The sequence below is a fragment of the Homalodisca vitripennis genome, chromosome X, assembly GCF_021130785.1.
Source record: "Homalodisca vitripennis isolate AUS2020 chromosome X, UT_GWSS_2.1, whole genome shotgun sequence".
NCBI lineage: Eukaryota > Metazoa > Arthropoda > Insecta > Hemiptera > Cicadellidae > Homalodisca > Homalodisca vitripennis.
Window position 1 is genome coordinate 70443543 of NC_060215.1, and position 17388 is coordinate 70460930.

Genomic DNA, 17388 nt, shown 5'->3' on the forward strand with positions numbered 1-17388 from the left:
TCATTGTAGTGCTTCAGTACATGGCAAACAACTGCATCTACATTGACTGCTGTTATCAAATCTATTCAAGGGGTGTCTGGTAATGTATGAAACCTTTCGTACGACACCTACAACAGTGTTACAAAATAGTGAATTTGTGTATTTTCAATATAACGGTAGTGTGTTTTGAAAATATAGGTAGTTATAACACCATTTCCATAATTTTAGAAATGGATAAGTTTTATTAAACCAAGGAATTGTTCTCTCATTGTATTTGAGTCTGCATTGACATGACATAACTCGTGAGTACTCATTTTATTCTGTCTAAGAGTAAACTGCATTCAGGGAAAAAGGATTCTCGGTAAATGCCAAACACCAACCGAACATGTTTGCTGTGCACAATGTTAGAGTTAGATTATTGTGAGAGATAGGAACCTCTGGCCCAGAGCAGTTTATCATCGTACAGACTAGGCTCACATGACTATTTTTTACCTCACCAAATACCATGCCCGAACCGAGACCAAACACACGTACCTCATGTCATAATCTTAGTAGCTTACTCCTCGGTTGCTAACATCAAATGATTGTATATAGTGTTATTGAGTATCCAGTTTAAATTTTGTCACCAACGCAGTCGGTTATAATAAGTTAATAAATTTTGTATTGACTGATGACAAAAACAATTCAGTATATCTAATGGAATACTAGGTGGATTTCAAACATCGCGCAGGTATAATATAAAACTTTAAAAATGTACAGCTGATTGTATAAAATGTAGTGTTTTATTTGAAAGTTTTTTCAAATAAACAGTAGTAGGGCTTATAAAGTAAAACACTTTTACATTTTTTTAATCATTGCTCGATGTTTACACCGAGTTTCAAAAATCCAACGATTTTAAACAATTATAAACATTTCATCCATATTCTTAAACTGTTAGTTCATTCTTAATACAATATTTCTGATATTTCCTTTATTGATTTTAATTTAGCACCATGTAAATTTAGTACAACTTGTAGTTTTGCAAACGTATTTTCAGATCAATAGTTAGAACAATAAACAAGACAATAAAATACACGTTATTACACCACAACCATCACACATCTTCATAATCTACATCTTCATTAGTTTATAAAACGGTGACCAGATTTTACGCTTATAAAATGTCAACATTAGCTTTAGGTTCTTTATATAGCATCCACGGAAGTATGTAGACTTTAATAATTTGAAATACAAGACTCTCGGTAACGTGTTCAGCCGAACCTTACGTTACATTCACTATTGATTTCCATATCTAAACTTGTGGTAAGATGGGACTTAGAATGGTGAAAGGTTTCATGTCTTGAGTTTCTTAGTAATAGCAAACGATCATTATTCTTTAGTTCCATCTTAGTGCCCGTTTAGATAAGACAATCAGGAATGACGCAAGGTTCAAACTTGAACATATTGCCGATCGGCTACTACTTTTGAATACAAATACTACGACTTAATATAGGAATATATATTAACATAACCAATCGTAAAATCATTCTTAAATTATTTTCAGGTATTCTGAAGGATATTCGTGCCATATTTTACATCAATCGAGCCAGCAACACACCGTATTTAGCTTTTCGTTTACGAAAGTTCAATTAACCAAACTAATATATACATTAAGTGTGTTGCTACTAAGAAATTGAATAGCCAATAATATGTATGTTTTGAACTTCGCAAGTACTCAGGAAAGACTTTATGGGGAATTTCGATGGTTCAGTACAGGCCCGCAAAAACATTAAAATTAAATTTGTGACCGTTGCTCATAAGCACAATAGATTATGATTATCATATGTAATGAAATATCAGAATGCCAAACCTTTATTCCATGAGGGGAAACAGCTAAGTAAAGCGTTTCGTATACTAATAGACTCCTGAGGTCGTTAGAGAGTGTGCAAATATTGCCTTCAGTTATGGCACCCCAGGATTAGGGCCAAGACAGACTCCTTATATATAAAGGATCCCTGTAGGTATGAATTAATGACTAAGAAAATCGTAGCTCTTTAAAATAATTTTATACCAAGTATGAAGCCCCTAAGTTATGATTACCTTGCCATCTCGTTCTACTTCCCTCTGAAAAGGAACGATACTTCCTAAGATACTACTTAAGGCATTTCTATTGATGAAAATACTACACGAAAATGTATTTTTCGAAGAAAGAAGCAAAATGTTCAGTTCTAACGACATTGTAAGCGGGTTAGCTTAACTTTTTTCTGCAAACAATATAATAGGTAACTGACCACTTATATATAGTGTTTATCCGAGAAAGGTCATAGACAGAGATGAATAAAGCTAGTAGTGGGAATAGAGAAGATTAAGAAATTCTTATACAGGAAAGGAGAATTAGTGACAGACAATATGGTTTCCAGGAGAGACGAGTTACCATTGAGGTACAGAAGAAATAGAGCGGGAAGTGTACATGTTACCAAAATAAACTGAGTATAGTATAAGAAAGTGGTAGTTCCTACTAAAAAATTTAAAGAGTGATATGAGATGTTTCAGAGACGATTGGTGGAGGTGCATTTAAGAAAGTTGATGACTAGGGGTGCCCAGGGTTCTTACATAGGGCCACTATTATGGGATATTTCCTGCAAACGGAGTGTTGGGGATAAACTTTGGAGATGATGTTGAGAGAATGGTCTACGCAAATGACCAGGTCAGGTGTTGGTAAATGAGAACAGGAATAGTTTGGAAAGAAGAGCCGCGAAGGTGTTTCGGAAAATACGGATGTGGCGCAAGGAAAGAAAGGTGAAGGTTAAGGGAGAAGTCGATGTATCTGATGTGCAATGGAGCATTTGAATGTTAAATTTTTGTGTATATGGGAAATGAAGACCTTTGACCTATTGGTTTTGGGATAAATTTAGGAGTGGTGGTTCTAATTTTAGTGGGTTCACTCCAAATATCCATAGGTCGTCAAGTATGCAATGAAATTGTAAAAATAGATTTTATTCACAATTTTACTATAGCAAAAAACCTTTATGTACAATCGCAAATATGACAAATTTGCGCAGTTACATACAATTCAGTAGATGTTGAACTAAGCTATTGGCCTCATTCGTCTACAGAGTTAATCTATATAGTGTACTGTACCATATGACCTACCAGGTGATTGGTCAGGGGATGGGGGAGCGGGTTGAGTGGGTACGGACTGGTGCTTCACACTCGGCTTCTTGCTGTCCTCGTCTTCCTCTAGGGTCGCCCTCAACTGCCACAATCTCCGGTATTGTTGCTGAAACATCAGCCATATCAGACACTACATCTGTAATTTCACATTATTATTATTATATCTATAATAATGATAATATGAACTTTATCAATTTTACCACTGATTTAAAGCAAACATCCGAGTAAATATATGAGAATAATGAGATGCTATTAAATCTTTGGTCTAATTTAGCATCGTTTTGTCTCATTTATCTTTTTAACCCAAGAAATAAGTTTGTATAACTGAAATAAAAGTTGTCTGCATCCTTGAAAGCTGAAAAATAATTTTAAAATATATGCAAAATATCTTCAAAAATGTATCCTAAATATTTCAAATCCGATTTGAAATTCTGCGTGTCTCATAGAACTAACGTGACATGATATAGAATATTATTATTTCATTTTAATTAATTGCAAATGCAATGTATATGTCTAATACAAAAACATGTGGTCAAATTATTTCAAATAACTTGCTACACACAATTGAAATTACCGTTAAAAATAGAAATGCGATAAACATTAATATTGCACTATTAGTAAAGCCCCTACATTACAGTGAAAAATATGACATAATTAAAAATGTTTTGGGATTTTTCTGGCATGCAAAAGGTTAATTAAAAAAATATGGGGCTATTTGTAGTTACATAACAAATGTTGAATACATAATAATTGCGTTCTGAATTTTAGATGCTTTGTAAATACTTACTCTCATATTTTCCCTGTCAGCCTCCAAATGCACCATTATTTCATCCTCCACAAAGTAGTCCACACAGTTATCTACACTGACCTAGAGCGTAAAAACAGTAGTCAGTATAACTGTCATTTAGTCAGTATTCTAGTAAGATACAGACAGACTAGAATATTAGAGAATCAAATAAATTATACATATATATAAATATATATACGTAATACGTAATTATGCATATAGAGAGATAACTCATTTGGAAATGGTTACATTTGTTATGATTTTCAATTATTTTGTATTTGATCGTTTCTGTCACATGTGTTTAAGTAGATAACCAAACTAACATAAGAACGGAAGACCGAAAACCTGTCAAACGACTTTTAGAATAAGTAAAATTAGTATAAATTGCAAATATATATAATGTTTTTGGAATGTTTTTTGTTGTTTGAGTTCTTACCTACTTTTTATATCATAATTTATGTAAATATTTATACAATTTATATTTATCTGAAGAAGTTTACTTAGATGCAAGAAAATTTATAAATGTTTTGAACCAATATATAGTGAGTGGTTTATTTGTTGGAAGAGAATAACCTGTTTCTGTGTGTATATTAAAAGGAATTATTATTATGGTTCAAGATTTCTCCTTACAATTTGTTTCTTTTTTATATCCTGAGTCCTAATTTTTATCGATATTCTTGGTAATGAGTAAATATTATTTTGAAACTTAATTGTTCACTATTGCAACAGTGCATAATAAAAATTAACCAACACCTTTTCAGATAGGTTTAACATGTAAATCCCGTCTACTTAACACAGTTTCAATATAAGAATCTATTTTGATTGCGAAAATCAAAGGGTTTGAGGTCATTCTGCAACAGATAGAAAGTAAGAGAATACCATACAGATTTCGTATTTTGAAATTACCCATTACATAATGTTAATAAACGTTTTGAAATACTCATTTGGTTTGTTAAAAGATATCTAAGCTTAGTTCAAACTTTCTTTATTGCTTTCTTTTTTAGTGGGGTTCTTATTCACACATTATTTTTTAACCGCCTTAATAACCAAACTACCGAATTTATCTTTAAGATATTTTCGTTTTCTGATACCTTTTACAAACATATGAGATATCAATTAAAGAGCTTCCAGGTTACTAAGTAATAATAAAAGTGTAAAATTAGCTGTATGATTGTTGAGTTCTTATATTTATAGTCTGCTTGTTTATATAAAATTCAATAGATTGATAAAAAACTGCACAATTAATTGTAACTGAAATTTCCAAAAATTATATATAAGAATCATAGTAATTGTAAAGGGTTTAAAATGATGGGTTACAATATACAGCATGCTACTTATATAAAAATGACCGAAGAGTTAAAATGGTGTTAATGTATTATAGATGTAGTACCTTCGTAAGAGAAATAATGGCCTGAATTTGGGTTTTTCCACCAAGAATTATAATTTTGTATGAGGTTGAAAAGTGGGGCTGGGATTGGAAGGATTTTGGATTACCAAGAGATTAATTTTAAATCTCTATTAAGTATAATAATCATCTAACAAGCAATATAAGCACGTTTCGAGAAGTGTATGAACACCACATATGGACAAATTTAAAATGAATTCCACAATATATATAGTTTGTAATTTTTGTTATCATATTCAGTTACGTCCTGTAAGCTCCCAAAATGTTGAATGAGAATCTAGTTCGCGTCACAAACAAGTCTTGAAACACTTTTGTTAGCCTGCCACAAACAACTCTGTTCATCTTATATCAACATCAGCTCCTTGTGTAATCGTTTACTTTCATTATAATAGTATTATAGAAGAAGAAATCTCATATTCATCACAGAAGTCTGCCCCCTCGTACAAAATTTCTGCGAAAATCGGCCTGGTCTGAAAACTGAAGATATAGCAAAATGCCACGGGACAAACACGCCAAGTACCCTATGTTATTCATAAACAGGATATAGTCTTCCGCTATTTAGGTAAAGTTTTTAATACGTAAAGAGAAAACAATTACATTATAAATACAAGGCAGTATTTTCAATTTTAAGTTTAAAATCTCCACTTCTTGTATTTTACTGTAAACGTATTCGTTTTAAAAGTTACGAGGATGCTTCCAGTGAATGTGGCGTTTAGCCATTTCTTACACTATAATTGACTAGGTGAAAACAGACAAGTTGTCAAACTCTAGTTAGATGTAACATAGTTTGCTGTCTGCATATGTTACTTATCGCTTTTTATCCAAATGATATAAAAATGTCAGATAATTTCCAAATACTTGTATAGAGATTGAGATGGTTCGGGTGCCGATGATAACTAAATGTCTTTTTATTGCACAATGTATTAATCGATTGAAAATAAATTTGAATAATTAAAATAGTGTCAATATAGAATTAAAAATGTTAAAAAGCTTAAAAAGGAATAATATATTTTCAATGAAATGTAATTTAATAAGGACATTACATGTTTGTAAACTAAAATGATCAGGGGAGGCACCTTGAAGGCTGCGGCTGTGAAAATAAAAAAGAAATTAATTTTGTTTCTTCTTTGTAATTATTTGAAAATAATTGTTGATATTAATCATCAAATGTATTTTATATTCAGTACATACATGAAATTTTATTTGCTTTCATATACTGAATTAATCTATTGCATTTGTTTAGATTTTTGTACTATTATAATAACTGTTTTGCACAATAAATCAACTAGTTTGTATTCTCAATATATTATTCAAACTTAAAGGCAGCAGGCAGGAGAATCTCCAATATTTTATTATATCAATCTATATTAAAGACTAAGCAATTGTATATCATTTGTAATAAAACAAAAATTCCAGAGCTAGTGGTTTGTTACATGATATGTTTTATTTAATACTAATAACAAAATTGTCTGTGGAAGGGATGCAGATAAGACATCTCATAAGAAATGGTAGCCGTAGAAATTAGCAAAGATGCATGGTATTAATGTTGTTTGTTTAAATAATCATGCTGAAATAATCAGGATAACCCAGTTACCATAGGGATGTTCAAAAACATAGAGAAAATTCCACTCCTACTTCTTCTTCCAAATGAACGTCTAGTTACGGATGTTTTAATGTACGGGCTTTTACCTTTTGTGGAGCATCGTTAAAACGTCCTTGGGAAAACGAGTTACCAATCTGCATTTTTTTCTTATGTTGCTGAAAAAAATATCCTGGATCTAGAAGTTAACTATCCAAATGTTTTCCTTATTTATGACATATAACTCTCTTATTTATCTAAGACTGTAGTGACGAAGCAAGAAGACATGACTGGACATTTGCTTCTATTGGTCCGAATAAACCTTTTCCACATTTTAAGACTAAACATCCTGATTTGACATCAAGACAACTTCTTTTTTCAAAAAAAGAGACGATTCTCGTGTTTTTATGTACTCAACACTAAGAGGACCTATTTGATTCTAGAACAGTGACTGATTACTAATGGTTACTCAAATACCTGAATATTATATTCACATTGGTTCTTGAAGATCGCCTCTTATAATAGGAGATTTAATGTTTGAAAACCAAAACTGTTCAATGCAGATGAAAAATAAACTATTATCATACCTCCTCGAGACTGCCAGTATCATTGTAGCGCACTTTGCTTAGCCGGCTAGAGTCCTCTTGTTGGGCTCTGGAGTGCTCTTGTCTCCAGAAATCCAGGCTGGTCTCCAGCTTGGTCCAGTCAGTGCTGGAAGCTCGCCACGGGACACGTTGCTCGCCTTCACCGTCTACTTCTTCTGATCGTTCCCAGTTCCTATGTTCCCATGCGAAAAGATTTAATAATCGAACACAAAACATAAAAATACGAATAATTCTAGGTGTTGTTTCGTTTAACTCAACATAATTTTAACAATATTACGTTACTGTTCTACTAATTTAGTCTTCTTTAATTACATAAAAATCATTATAAATGTTTAAATACGCTTACATAAGTTAGTTTGATCTTAAAAAAATATCAAATTTGTGGTAAAGGTAATTTCTTAAGAAATAATCGTCATGATTAAATATTTTTTTACAAATAGAAATCTATATATACTGTATCGACCCACGAAAGGGGGATGTGGAGTTATAGTAAAGACTAGCTATTGCTATAAAAGACCAAGTTCATCCCTTATTATGAGCTCAGTAAGTGTTTAAAACGTAAGCTATGGTAATATTCAAATTTAGCATTTATATTCAATGCAATAATTCAACGAAAAGTACCTATACAAGAGGTAATGTAAGAGTCATAATGAGTTTTTGAAACACTGTACGCCAAGGACGACAGCTTATCAGCAAATATTTGACGTTTAAAGTAAATGTGAATTTTGACTTCGGGTCAACTTTAGCCTTTTATCACCTTTAATTTTATTAGTTAAATATAATCTTTATAGTTTATAAACAGTTTGCACAATATTTCCCATAAATACTGTACGCTAAGAAATGGTTCATGTCATATTCACTTTTGACGACTAGGGAATATGGTAAGTTGATATATAGATACAACTTATCCTTTACTTGGCTTATCAGAAGATATAAAGCTTTAATGTTGAGCAGTTAAACAGTTTATTGCAGACATACGTTTGAAACTTCTGGATTACACGTGTCTTCTCACATAAAACTGGTCATTCCGGATTTCTATTTCATGGTATACAATTCATAATGTGCAAGAGTTCAAATTGTTTTTGTGGTTCCTCAATGTATTGTTTGAAGAAAATATATATTTAATGATATCTCTGTATAATTTTCTATTCTTTTCTATCAAGTATCGTTAAGAAAGTGTTGTAAAATCTTCATTTAATAGTTAGTTTCTGAAATAAGACAGTGGGAATGTGCCAGCGTTAGATCCAACAAAATTTTTAAGAAACATCTTGACCAGTACAACTAAAGAAGAACGACTGGAGAACCCTTATGATCGGTGACGACTGAGAGTAGACTCACCCCTTGGAGACAGCGTGGCAAGGGTCGAGACTTGAGACGCTAGCGTGCCGTATCAGAGGAGGCTGTCCGCCCTTCAGAGAGGAAGAACTATTGACGTTGGGCCCAGGATGAATCTCTACCGCCACCTCACATTCCACTGCCTACAGCACCACTTTCCACTTTATTTGCCGTGTAGTTAGTAGATGTCCATTTAAAAATTAATTACAAAATTATGGAGTACTACTAAAATATTTAAAGAACTAGAGAAAATAATTTCTAAATAGATATTGTGATATAAAAAGCAAGACCATATTTCGTCTGATCTATATAGCCTATATACTTATGGTAAATTTTTTTAAAAATAACTTTATTACTAGTCAATGTTAGCTAGAATACAGTTTAACGACTAAAGTACATTACAGTTACCTTATTACTTCCAAAATTGTAATTTTCATACTTGCTTACTCTCTTTTTATATTTACAATACGGTAATTAAAGTTATGAGATTTAATATAGAAGGAAATTGACCCAGTTTTTAGTTTTTAAGACCCTTATATGTATTATATGTTTGTTTTAAGACAATATCATGGGCATAACATAATTAATAATATTCTGTACTACAGTAAATATATTTTTAATTTAAATATTGAATCAATTTTTGATAGAACTTTACTTGTGTTCCTATTTTGAGGTACAAGTTTTTATTTCAGAGTTACAGTGCAAACCACAGTCTCTGATAGCACTTACTGCAAGCAGTGTGAGCTACCAGTCTTTGATTTATGCCCAAACAGCCATGGCACCTTGATTCAAGAAGCTACAATCTCAGTTTTCGGAGCAGGGCCGTCAACCCTAGCATGTTGTACCGGCCAGGTCGGGTCAAGCGAGACGGATTTATCCTCGGCCCATTATAACAATAGAAACTAACCATCGTGTGGCACAATCTGATTTCTCTGTTGGGTTGGACATAACCTTACCCCAAATAAAATTCTGATAACATCGCAGATGGTCTATACGGTTATGTTTGTAGGTTATTAGAAAATTTTAAGATTTTGTGAATAAATTATGACACCCATAAATTCCCTCTAACTGTAGTTCTAATTTTTCTGGGTGCTCGTGACTACTAACGGGTCTTTTTGTATACATAAGTGTAAAGGTAAAATTATTTTGTTTGTAAAACAATGTTCAACGTATTACATTATTACATGTATTAAATTACATTTTTGTACCATCTTAAAACGAAGGAGGGTATCAATACACCTGAATTCATGTTTTCAATTATATACACAGCGAGACAGACAAAACCCGTTCGTGTTGTATAGCGGCTGAACCGAGAAACCTACTTTATTATTTTTAACGAAAACCTCCCACATTTTGACACCAACAAATTCGGGAAGATAATTTAATACTCGAAATGGCACTTTTGTCAGGGGTAGGGGTCATATTTTTAAACATTTTCAAATGTAAAGGTAGGTCGAGCCTACCTCATTCAGTTTAAAGGTCTATTCACTGATCACTTTGAAAACACTTTTAAATTATTTCGATTCTTGTATACAGAATGGTTTAAAATTTCAAACTTGTACGGTTTCACAATTTTCTTTAATCGTTACCTCATTTAAAATTTCAGCAAATTCAAATTTTATCCAAGGTTACTAAAGAAGTACTCTTTTAAAACACATGTTACAAGTTGTCATTTTTCACTACATTTCCAATTTGTGTAGTTCAAATTTAGGATATTTCAAATCATATTTCACATTTTTGTATCTGAAGTTAAGCTTAATTGATGGTTGAGAAATGGCACCAAAGGTAGTAATATTCACCACGTTTTTATGCATTTACTACGGTGCAATGCGGCGTTGTGTTCTCATAACTTTGCCTCATGGCATTCAAAGTCTCTACCAATTGTTTTTTAACCACTTTTCACATAATTGGAAGCACCGTATACTAAAAGTGATAATTCCTATCAAATTTAAACGTTGATTACGAATTGCCTATTCGTGACCAGTGATGGGTTTGTTTGACAAAAAATGACATACGAATGCCAGCAATGTTTTAAGAAGTTTTTAATTAATCTAAACACGTGTTCGTACATTCAATTACTGTTTATCAGTACGGACAAGCTTATCTTCAACAACAATTAAACCTTTTTGCACAGGTTTGGGAGAAATTATGAGATGAAAATCATGTCTTATCAGATTTTATTAGTTAGTCAATTTTTTTAGTTAGTCACGATTGTGCCGTGTCGGTGAAGACGTGTATTGTTTTCTGTAAAATGTGCTATTCACCAATGGAGAAGTTTTCTAGATGTTGATGGTGTAAGGTGAATGTTTACAGAATTACACAGCTGCTGCTGCTCTGTTTGCTAAACGATACCCGGACCGTGAATATCATTTACGAAAGATTTTCCTATTCGTGTCCGTGAAACTAGAAATGTACAACCGGATCACAAAAAAGGGAAGCAGCTCACTAGGCATGCAAGGGATGATAAGGAACCAAATGTTTTGGATGCGGTCCAGCTCAATCCACGTAACTCATCTAGAAGAGTGGCTACCAATGCAGGAATTAGCCAAAGAATAACACAATTGTTGGACCGAAATAGTTAGTACCTACATAATTGTAGGAGTATTAATGATTTAAATTACAGCGTCTAACGAGTAAAAGTGTTTAAAATAATAAAAAAAAAACATTAATTCAAGGAACCTAAGCCAAATACAGGAATTCAAAACGCTGTAACACAGCAAAACGTCATTAAAATTTGTAATTTTGGCGTCTTTTCTCAACCACCTATGATAAAAACAAACTTACAATATAAAAAGCATTCTTTAAGAGGTAATGAATATACCATTGATTGGCTACGTATATTCATTATAGTCATTGAGTTTTACGAGTTTGAAATATCCTAATTTTGAACTATATTTGGAAATTTGTATGGTGAAAAAAGTAATGATGGAAATGTAACTGACGTCACAGTGCTGTGATAAAACGTGATAAACTTTACTTCCGTATATCAATTTTTTGAAGAAAGACAGTTGCGAGAGAAATCTGAGATGGTGAACATATCTGAAGCAATTGTTGACATTCCTCCCGTATCACTTGACGCTGTTCAGTCTGCCACCGAGAACATAAACACTCGCCTGTAGGATAAATGGCATTCCTGTATTCATTAACTAATGTATATACAATATTATTCCTCCTGATTTTGTGTTATTGTTATGTGAGTCCGGTAATCTGGTCGATTCTAAAAAGACTCCCCAGCTCTTCATGATTTTAGATTATTTTATGTTGCCAAGAGCGATTACAACGTTAAACAGTGTCAGCGGTTAAGCCATAGTTTATTACTAGTGAGCAGAGAACGATTTCTGACATTTTAAACTTCAGTAAATCGAAGTTCAAGTGCTCAAAACCGAGACTATTTTAAGAGATCAAACCCTCTGCGCAATATTGCGGTCCAATTTCCACAAGTAAGAACGACTAAAATAAAAACTGAATTAGTCCACCTTAGCTCAGTCTTCGACAAAAAGACAAAATCTGCGCCATAACATATTTATCGGGCCCTAGAAGACGATACAGTTACTGATTCAGAGTGTACAATTGAGTTTTATTGTCATTCTGACTGGCAGGCAAATAGCCAGTTCAGGGGTCATATAAGAGAATTGGGCAGCAAGCTTAAGAACCTAAATCTTGAATCAATTTTGAATGTCTCGCTATATCCAATTATCTTCCATTGTCTTTCAGAACGTTTTGGCAAATTCAATTTTGGCTAAATTACGAGTACCACTCTGGGTATTATTATTGAAACATCTAAAATTGAATTTCATAAGAGTTTCGTAAAATATCTCAAGAATTTAATTGCGTAAGCAATGTTTCAATTTGGCGTGGCTCGGAAAACTTAGATGTTAGTTAAGAGAACATTAATATAAAAATAAAAGCAATAACGCACACAATTATAAAGATTCAGAATTATTTCTTAATCAGCACCATTTGATGTAGCTCCTTCAACAAGTGATAAAAAAGTCAATATTATTTTTCTTTGAAAACGTCTATCTAATTAAATAGTAAACATCGCATTAACTTATTCATACTTGCGTCACAGCGCTTCATTCTCATTGTCGTTCTCTGTATTTATAAATGATAAAAGCTGTAAAATAAATGCACGCTCTCCTTTATCGTACCTCGTTTGTTTATATGTATATATTTAATATTTATAAAAATTAAATATAAGCACAAACGTACAAACATTATTTTATGTTTAGAAATGTTGGTAAAATGGTATATAAAACACATACAAAACTTAAAAACCTCAACTTAAAAACCGTACCTACTTATTAACGCCAGGTGTGTACACTAGAAAACTCGACATCCTGCCCTTGGAATTAAAATAAAGTTACATCATCTTAAATGTATCTATAAAAGAAATTGGCCCGTACATTAAAAAGTATTTGCCAAGGGAATAGAAACTTTTGTATCCATCCATTTATTTCAGTGTTGAACTGATTTCCATTAGCTTTACAACTACACCAAATTTTATAGATTAATTACATATTTTGATGTTTTTAACACACTTTAAACATATTTTTCTTATTGCTTATATCGCAATTTCCAACAATTAAATGTTTTTAACTAATTATTTTATTTTAATAAATTAATTAAGTGTTAATAATTTACAATAATTAAAAGTGATTACTAAGAAACATACAATACTAGACAAAATTTGGTCTCTTATAATTCTGTTCTGCAGCGTGCGACTTTAAAGCTGGCGTTCATATTGGAATTGGTGGGATTAGTTAACCCTTCTCTCCAAAGTGAGCATAGTTTTTGTCATCGCTAACGAACCGCTAAAGCAGGATATTATTGTAATCAAAGTTGAGCATCTTACTTGATGCAATCTGCAGGGCAAGCGTGTAAGTTGAGTACAGGTTTAATCTATTTTGACCATCACCACTGCTTTAAAACTACTAGACTAATTATATTTAGTTAATATTTTAAAATTTTAAAATTAAATACCCCTAAATGAAACTCTTATATTGATTTTTGTAACAATAATGGAAATAATAAATAAAATTAATGACTGCTTATTAAATTTTTGGTTTCTTTGAATTATATTAATAGGAATGAAGATTTTCGACCTTTTAAGGGCTATATCACGGGATCCCATTCAAATAAAATACAGTCACCTATTTCAAGTCTGTTTCCACTCTTCTGATTTTGATTATGTTCTGAACTTATTATCTGGTTCTTAAGATATGCAATAACATGTATATTATTTAAAAAAACTGTAAGAAATCGTTAATTATAACCGATACAATTTTTAGGAATCATGAAAGGTTGTAATTTCGTCACTAAATCGTTTAATTTCACTAATATTGTCAACTTTTGTGTGAGCTATAAATTAATCTATTCTTATTTTAATGAGGTTTATGACTTCAAAATTAGGCCGTCCACGTATTTTATATGTGTACAACTTACTAGTAAAGAATAATACTAAAATATAAAGTCAGTTTACAATCAAAACAAAATAATACTAAAGATTTTATACTTTTGTTTTGTCATGAAATTCATATGTATTTCGTACCTATGGAGGTAAGCCAAGCTTTTTGAGAGACTAAAGTGCTGAATGATTATATTAAAATCATTAATTGGACTGTGTTTATATAAATAGTTGTACATACCTCTGGATTCGGTTTGGAAAAGCAAGTGACAGGTGGCGAGTGGTGTGTAGAAGACTTTTGTCGATGAAGAAAAATATTTGTCTTTACATGGTCATCCACCAATCTGAAAAATAGGTACCAAGGTATTATATTGATTTAAATAATAGGTATTAATGATTTGCACAGAAAATCAACTGCAGTTGGCTGCTCGAGACAACCTTTCGTCAAGCAATGCAGAAAGAAAGGTTATTGCAATTTATCACCAAAATGAACGTCAAAACATATTATCAATTTGGTGAATAGTTGATTTATGATTAAAAACTAAATAATATTGAAAATTAAGGACTATTATGTACTTCCTACATGAAATTATTCCGCTAAACTAAAACTGGAAGTTCGTATCTTTTTAAATACTTTTGTAATTTATTCTCTCTTAATAGCATCTTCCACTAGCAAGGTCGTACAGTCTCATCCTAGTTTATTCGTTTGGCTTTGGTTTCTTCGAAATAAAAAATTTATGGTATACTGAACACTAGAATTTCTGTTACCAGGTAAGTGTACAGACTTCATACTTATATTCTGTACTACTTGGTAAAAAATTATTAATACATAAAATCATAAAAAGATATTGCATGCAATAGAATTTGAAGTAAAATTAGCATGTAATCAAATGGCACTGATTTGCCGACAGATTTATAGAATGTCCAACTCTACTAGCAAAATAGACTTCAGGACTTTTCAGGGTCTACCAGGTCCACTGGACGATTTGCTTACAACCACCACAGGTCAAATTACCTGGAATTTGAAGAAGGCTGGAACTATCGCTACATTACGTAGGCTTGGTAATTGTGTTGCGGGTGAAGCTAACTACAGAATAAACTACGAATATTTAAGAGGAAGGTCATGGCTTGCCACCCTATATACAGTCACGTCTCTTTCATTTACAAAGCCTTTATATAATTATTTTTCTTCCTTTTCTTAAAATGCATAATTTTTTCTATTTAACCTGATGAGTTTTCCAATCTTGTTGCATAACTGTTAGCCTTGTTAACATTGCCCATTTTATTGGTTGTATCTGTATTATTGATTGTATATTACTGTTATGATATGTGTACTTGTTAGTGTTATGTGTCAAATTATTATTTTGGTTTCAATGGTTATGATCATTGTATCTAGTCATCTACTGTTGTTAACAGCTTGTTTTGTATATTACTCATTCAACTTCGGTGCATCTTGTCGTTTTGTTACACTCATATGTATATTAGCATTGCCGTTGAAAGAATGATTGCAAACATCTAGACTATTGGGGTAGCCATTACCAATATAGAATTTATTAATAAAGTTAAATACACACATATTTGGCTATCTGAGAAAATCAACAAGCCGGTGTCATCTATTAGATGCTATATCATCTACTTATTCAACAAAATTTTCATTCTGGAATTTGCGCACGGCTCAGAAAGTCTGGCGTTTGGTTGGAGGTGTAGCGGAGTTTCAACGCGTTATCTGTTGTTAAAACGTGGTAATATCTAGAGAAAGTATATGAGGTATTAAACCGATTATAGTAGATCTTAATTATATAGTAATTTACGATCCTATAATTGCAATTATTGAACACTCCCTATTGTTTTGTGACTGAGCTACATTATATAGGTGATATTAAAATATTAGGGTCATTGTCTCAGCCACACATTGATCTCTAAAAACTTGTTCGTGAGCAATTGTAGCTAAAACTAATAATCTTAATAAGTCATAGGCCACTTGTTAAATAAAAAAAGTTTAATATATGACACGTACAGTTATGGTACATTCACCTTTTTATTCCGTAAAATAATGTAGACTAGTTCAGCTCACATGTGCTTAACCAGAAAGCTTTTTTTAAATTTAAGAGCACAATAGAATACTAAGGAGTGTTTCTGAGCGTCAGTGCGTGATAATAACAAGCTAAGAGAAAGAGACTGAGAGAGAATATGTGGTGAGAGATGAAGCTCAACTACTATGTCGATATAGTAAGGTGACGAATACAGGAATCCTCTCATAGTTGTAAACAATGAGATATATCTTGTTACAGGTGCGAAAGAGAGGCATGTTTAGATGATTGACAAGACGTAGCATGTACATGATGTCCAATGTACGAGAGGGCTATGACGGAACATTTGAGACATTATAATGATATATGTCTTTTAACCGCTAGGGTTAATGTTATCAGTTTCTGGTTTGGATGAGAAAGTGATCTTGACGGCCGCAACCTCCTGAAAATTTCAAAATGCAGGAATGTTGTAGGGGAGTTGGAGTTAGACTGTGAGTGGAGAATACGGGTATGGTTAGTAATTTAATATTTACTATTCATAGTTTATTAATTTATTTGAGTAATCTCAATTTACAGTATATTTAGAGTTTTCGTCCAATTTCTAGATATCAATCTAATGGAAAACATCGTCTGAGAAACTAAGAGAGGTAATTATTAATGTAAATTATTGAGGTTACATTACATATGGATTTAAATTACGTGTTTATTGTAAAGGAATTGTTCATGAATCATTTGAAGGTTAGGATGGCTCTATTTATCGGAACTAGTCATCGATCACCGTGTCGCTGCTAACAGAAATGCAGAGGAAAAAATCAATATTTCAAGCTCTAAATTAGTTAAATATTTATACTAGTAGTACAACCCTGTATAAAAACTGTATTCCGATACATATTTTAACATTATTTGATTGGAAATGGTTTATAGAATATAAAGGAAAAAGTAGTGGAAAGCGAAGGTAAAAAAAACGAGTTCACTGAGGTATTGGAAAAGGCTAAGAATGCAAATATGATGATAATTTAAATCTAAAGTGAGAATAATTCTTCATCCTGAATGGTGCTAATTGCACGGCTCACCAGTTAAGCTGAAGAACGAAAGGCTATCCTGAAGA

The 17388-nt window shown here is 32.2% G+C and overlaps 1 protein-coding gene across 2 annotated transcripts in view; it reads right to left on the reverse strand.

Moving 5' to 3' along the window:
• Positions 1–17388, reverse strand: part of LOC124369165 — a 131593-nt gene that overhangs the window by 18708 nt on the left and 95497 nt on the right. For both annotated transcript variants that reach the window (XM_046826959.1, XM_046826960.1), the window contains 5 exons: positions 14492–14594; positions 8847–8986; positions 7491–7680; positions 3920–4000; positions 3112–3238 (listed from right to left, as the gene is read on the reverse strand). In XM_046826959.1, coding sequence (XP_046682915.1) covers positions 3112–3238; positions 3920–4000; positions 7491–7680; positions 8847–8986; positions 14492–14594 — 641 coding nt within the window. The remainder of the gene's footprint in view (positions 1–3111; positions 3239–3919; positions 4001–7490; positions 7681–8846; positions 8987–14491; positions 14595–17388) is intronic.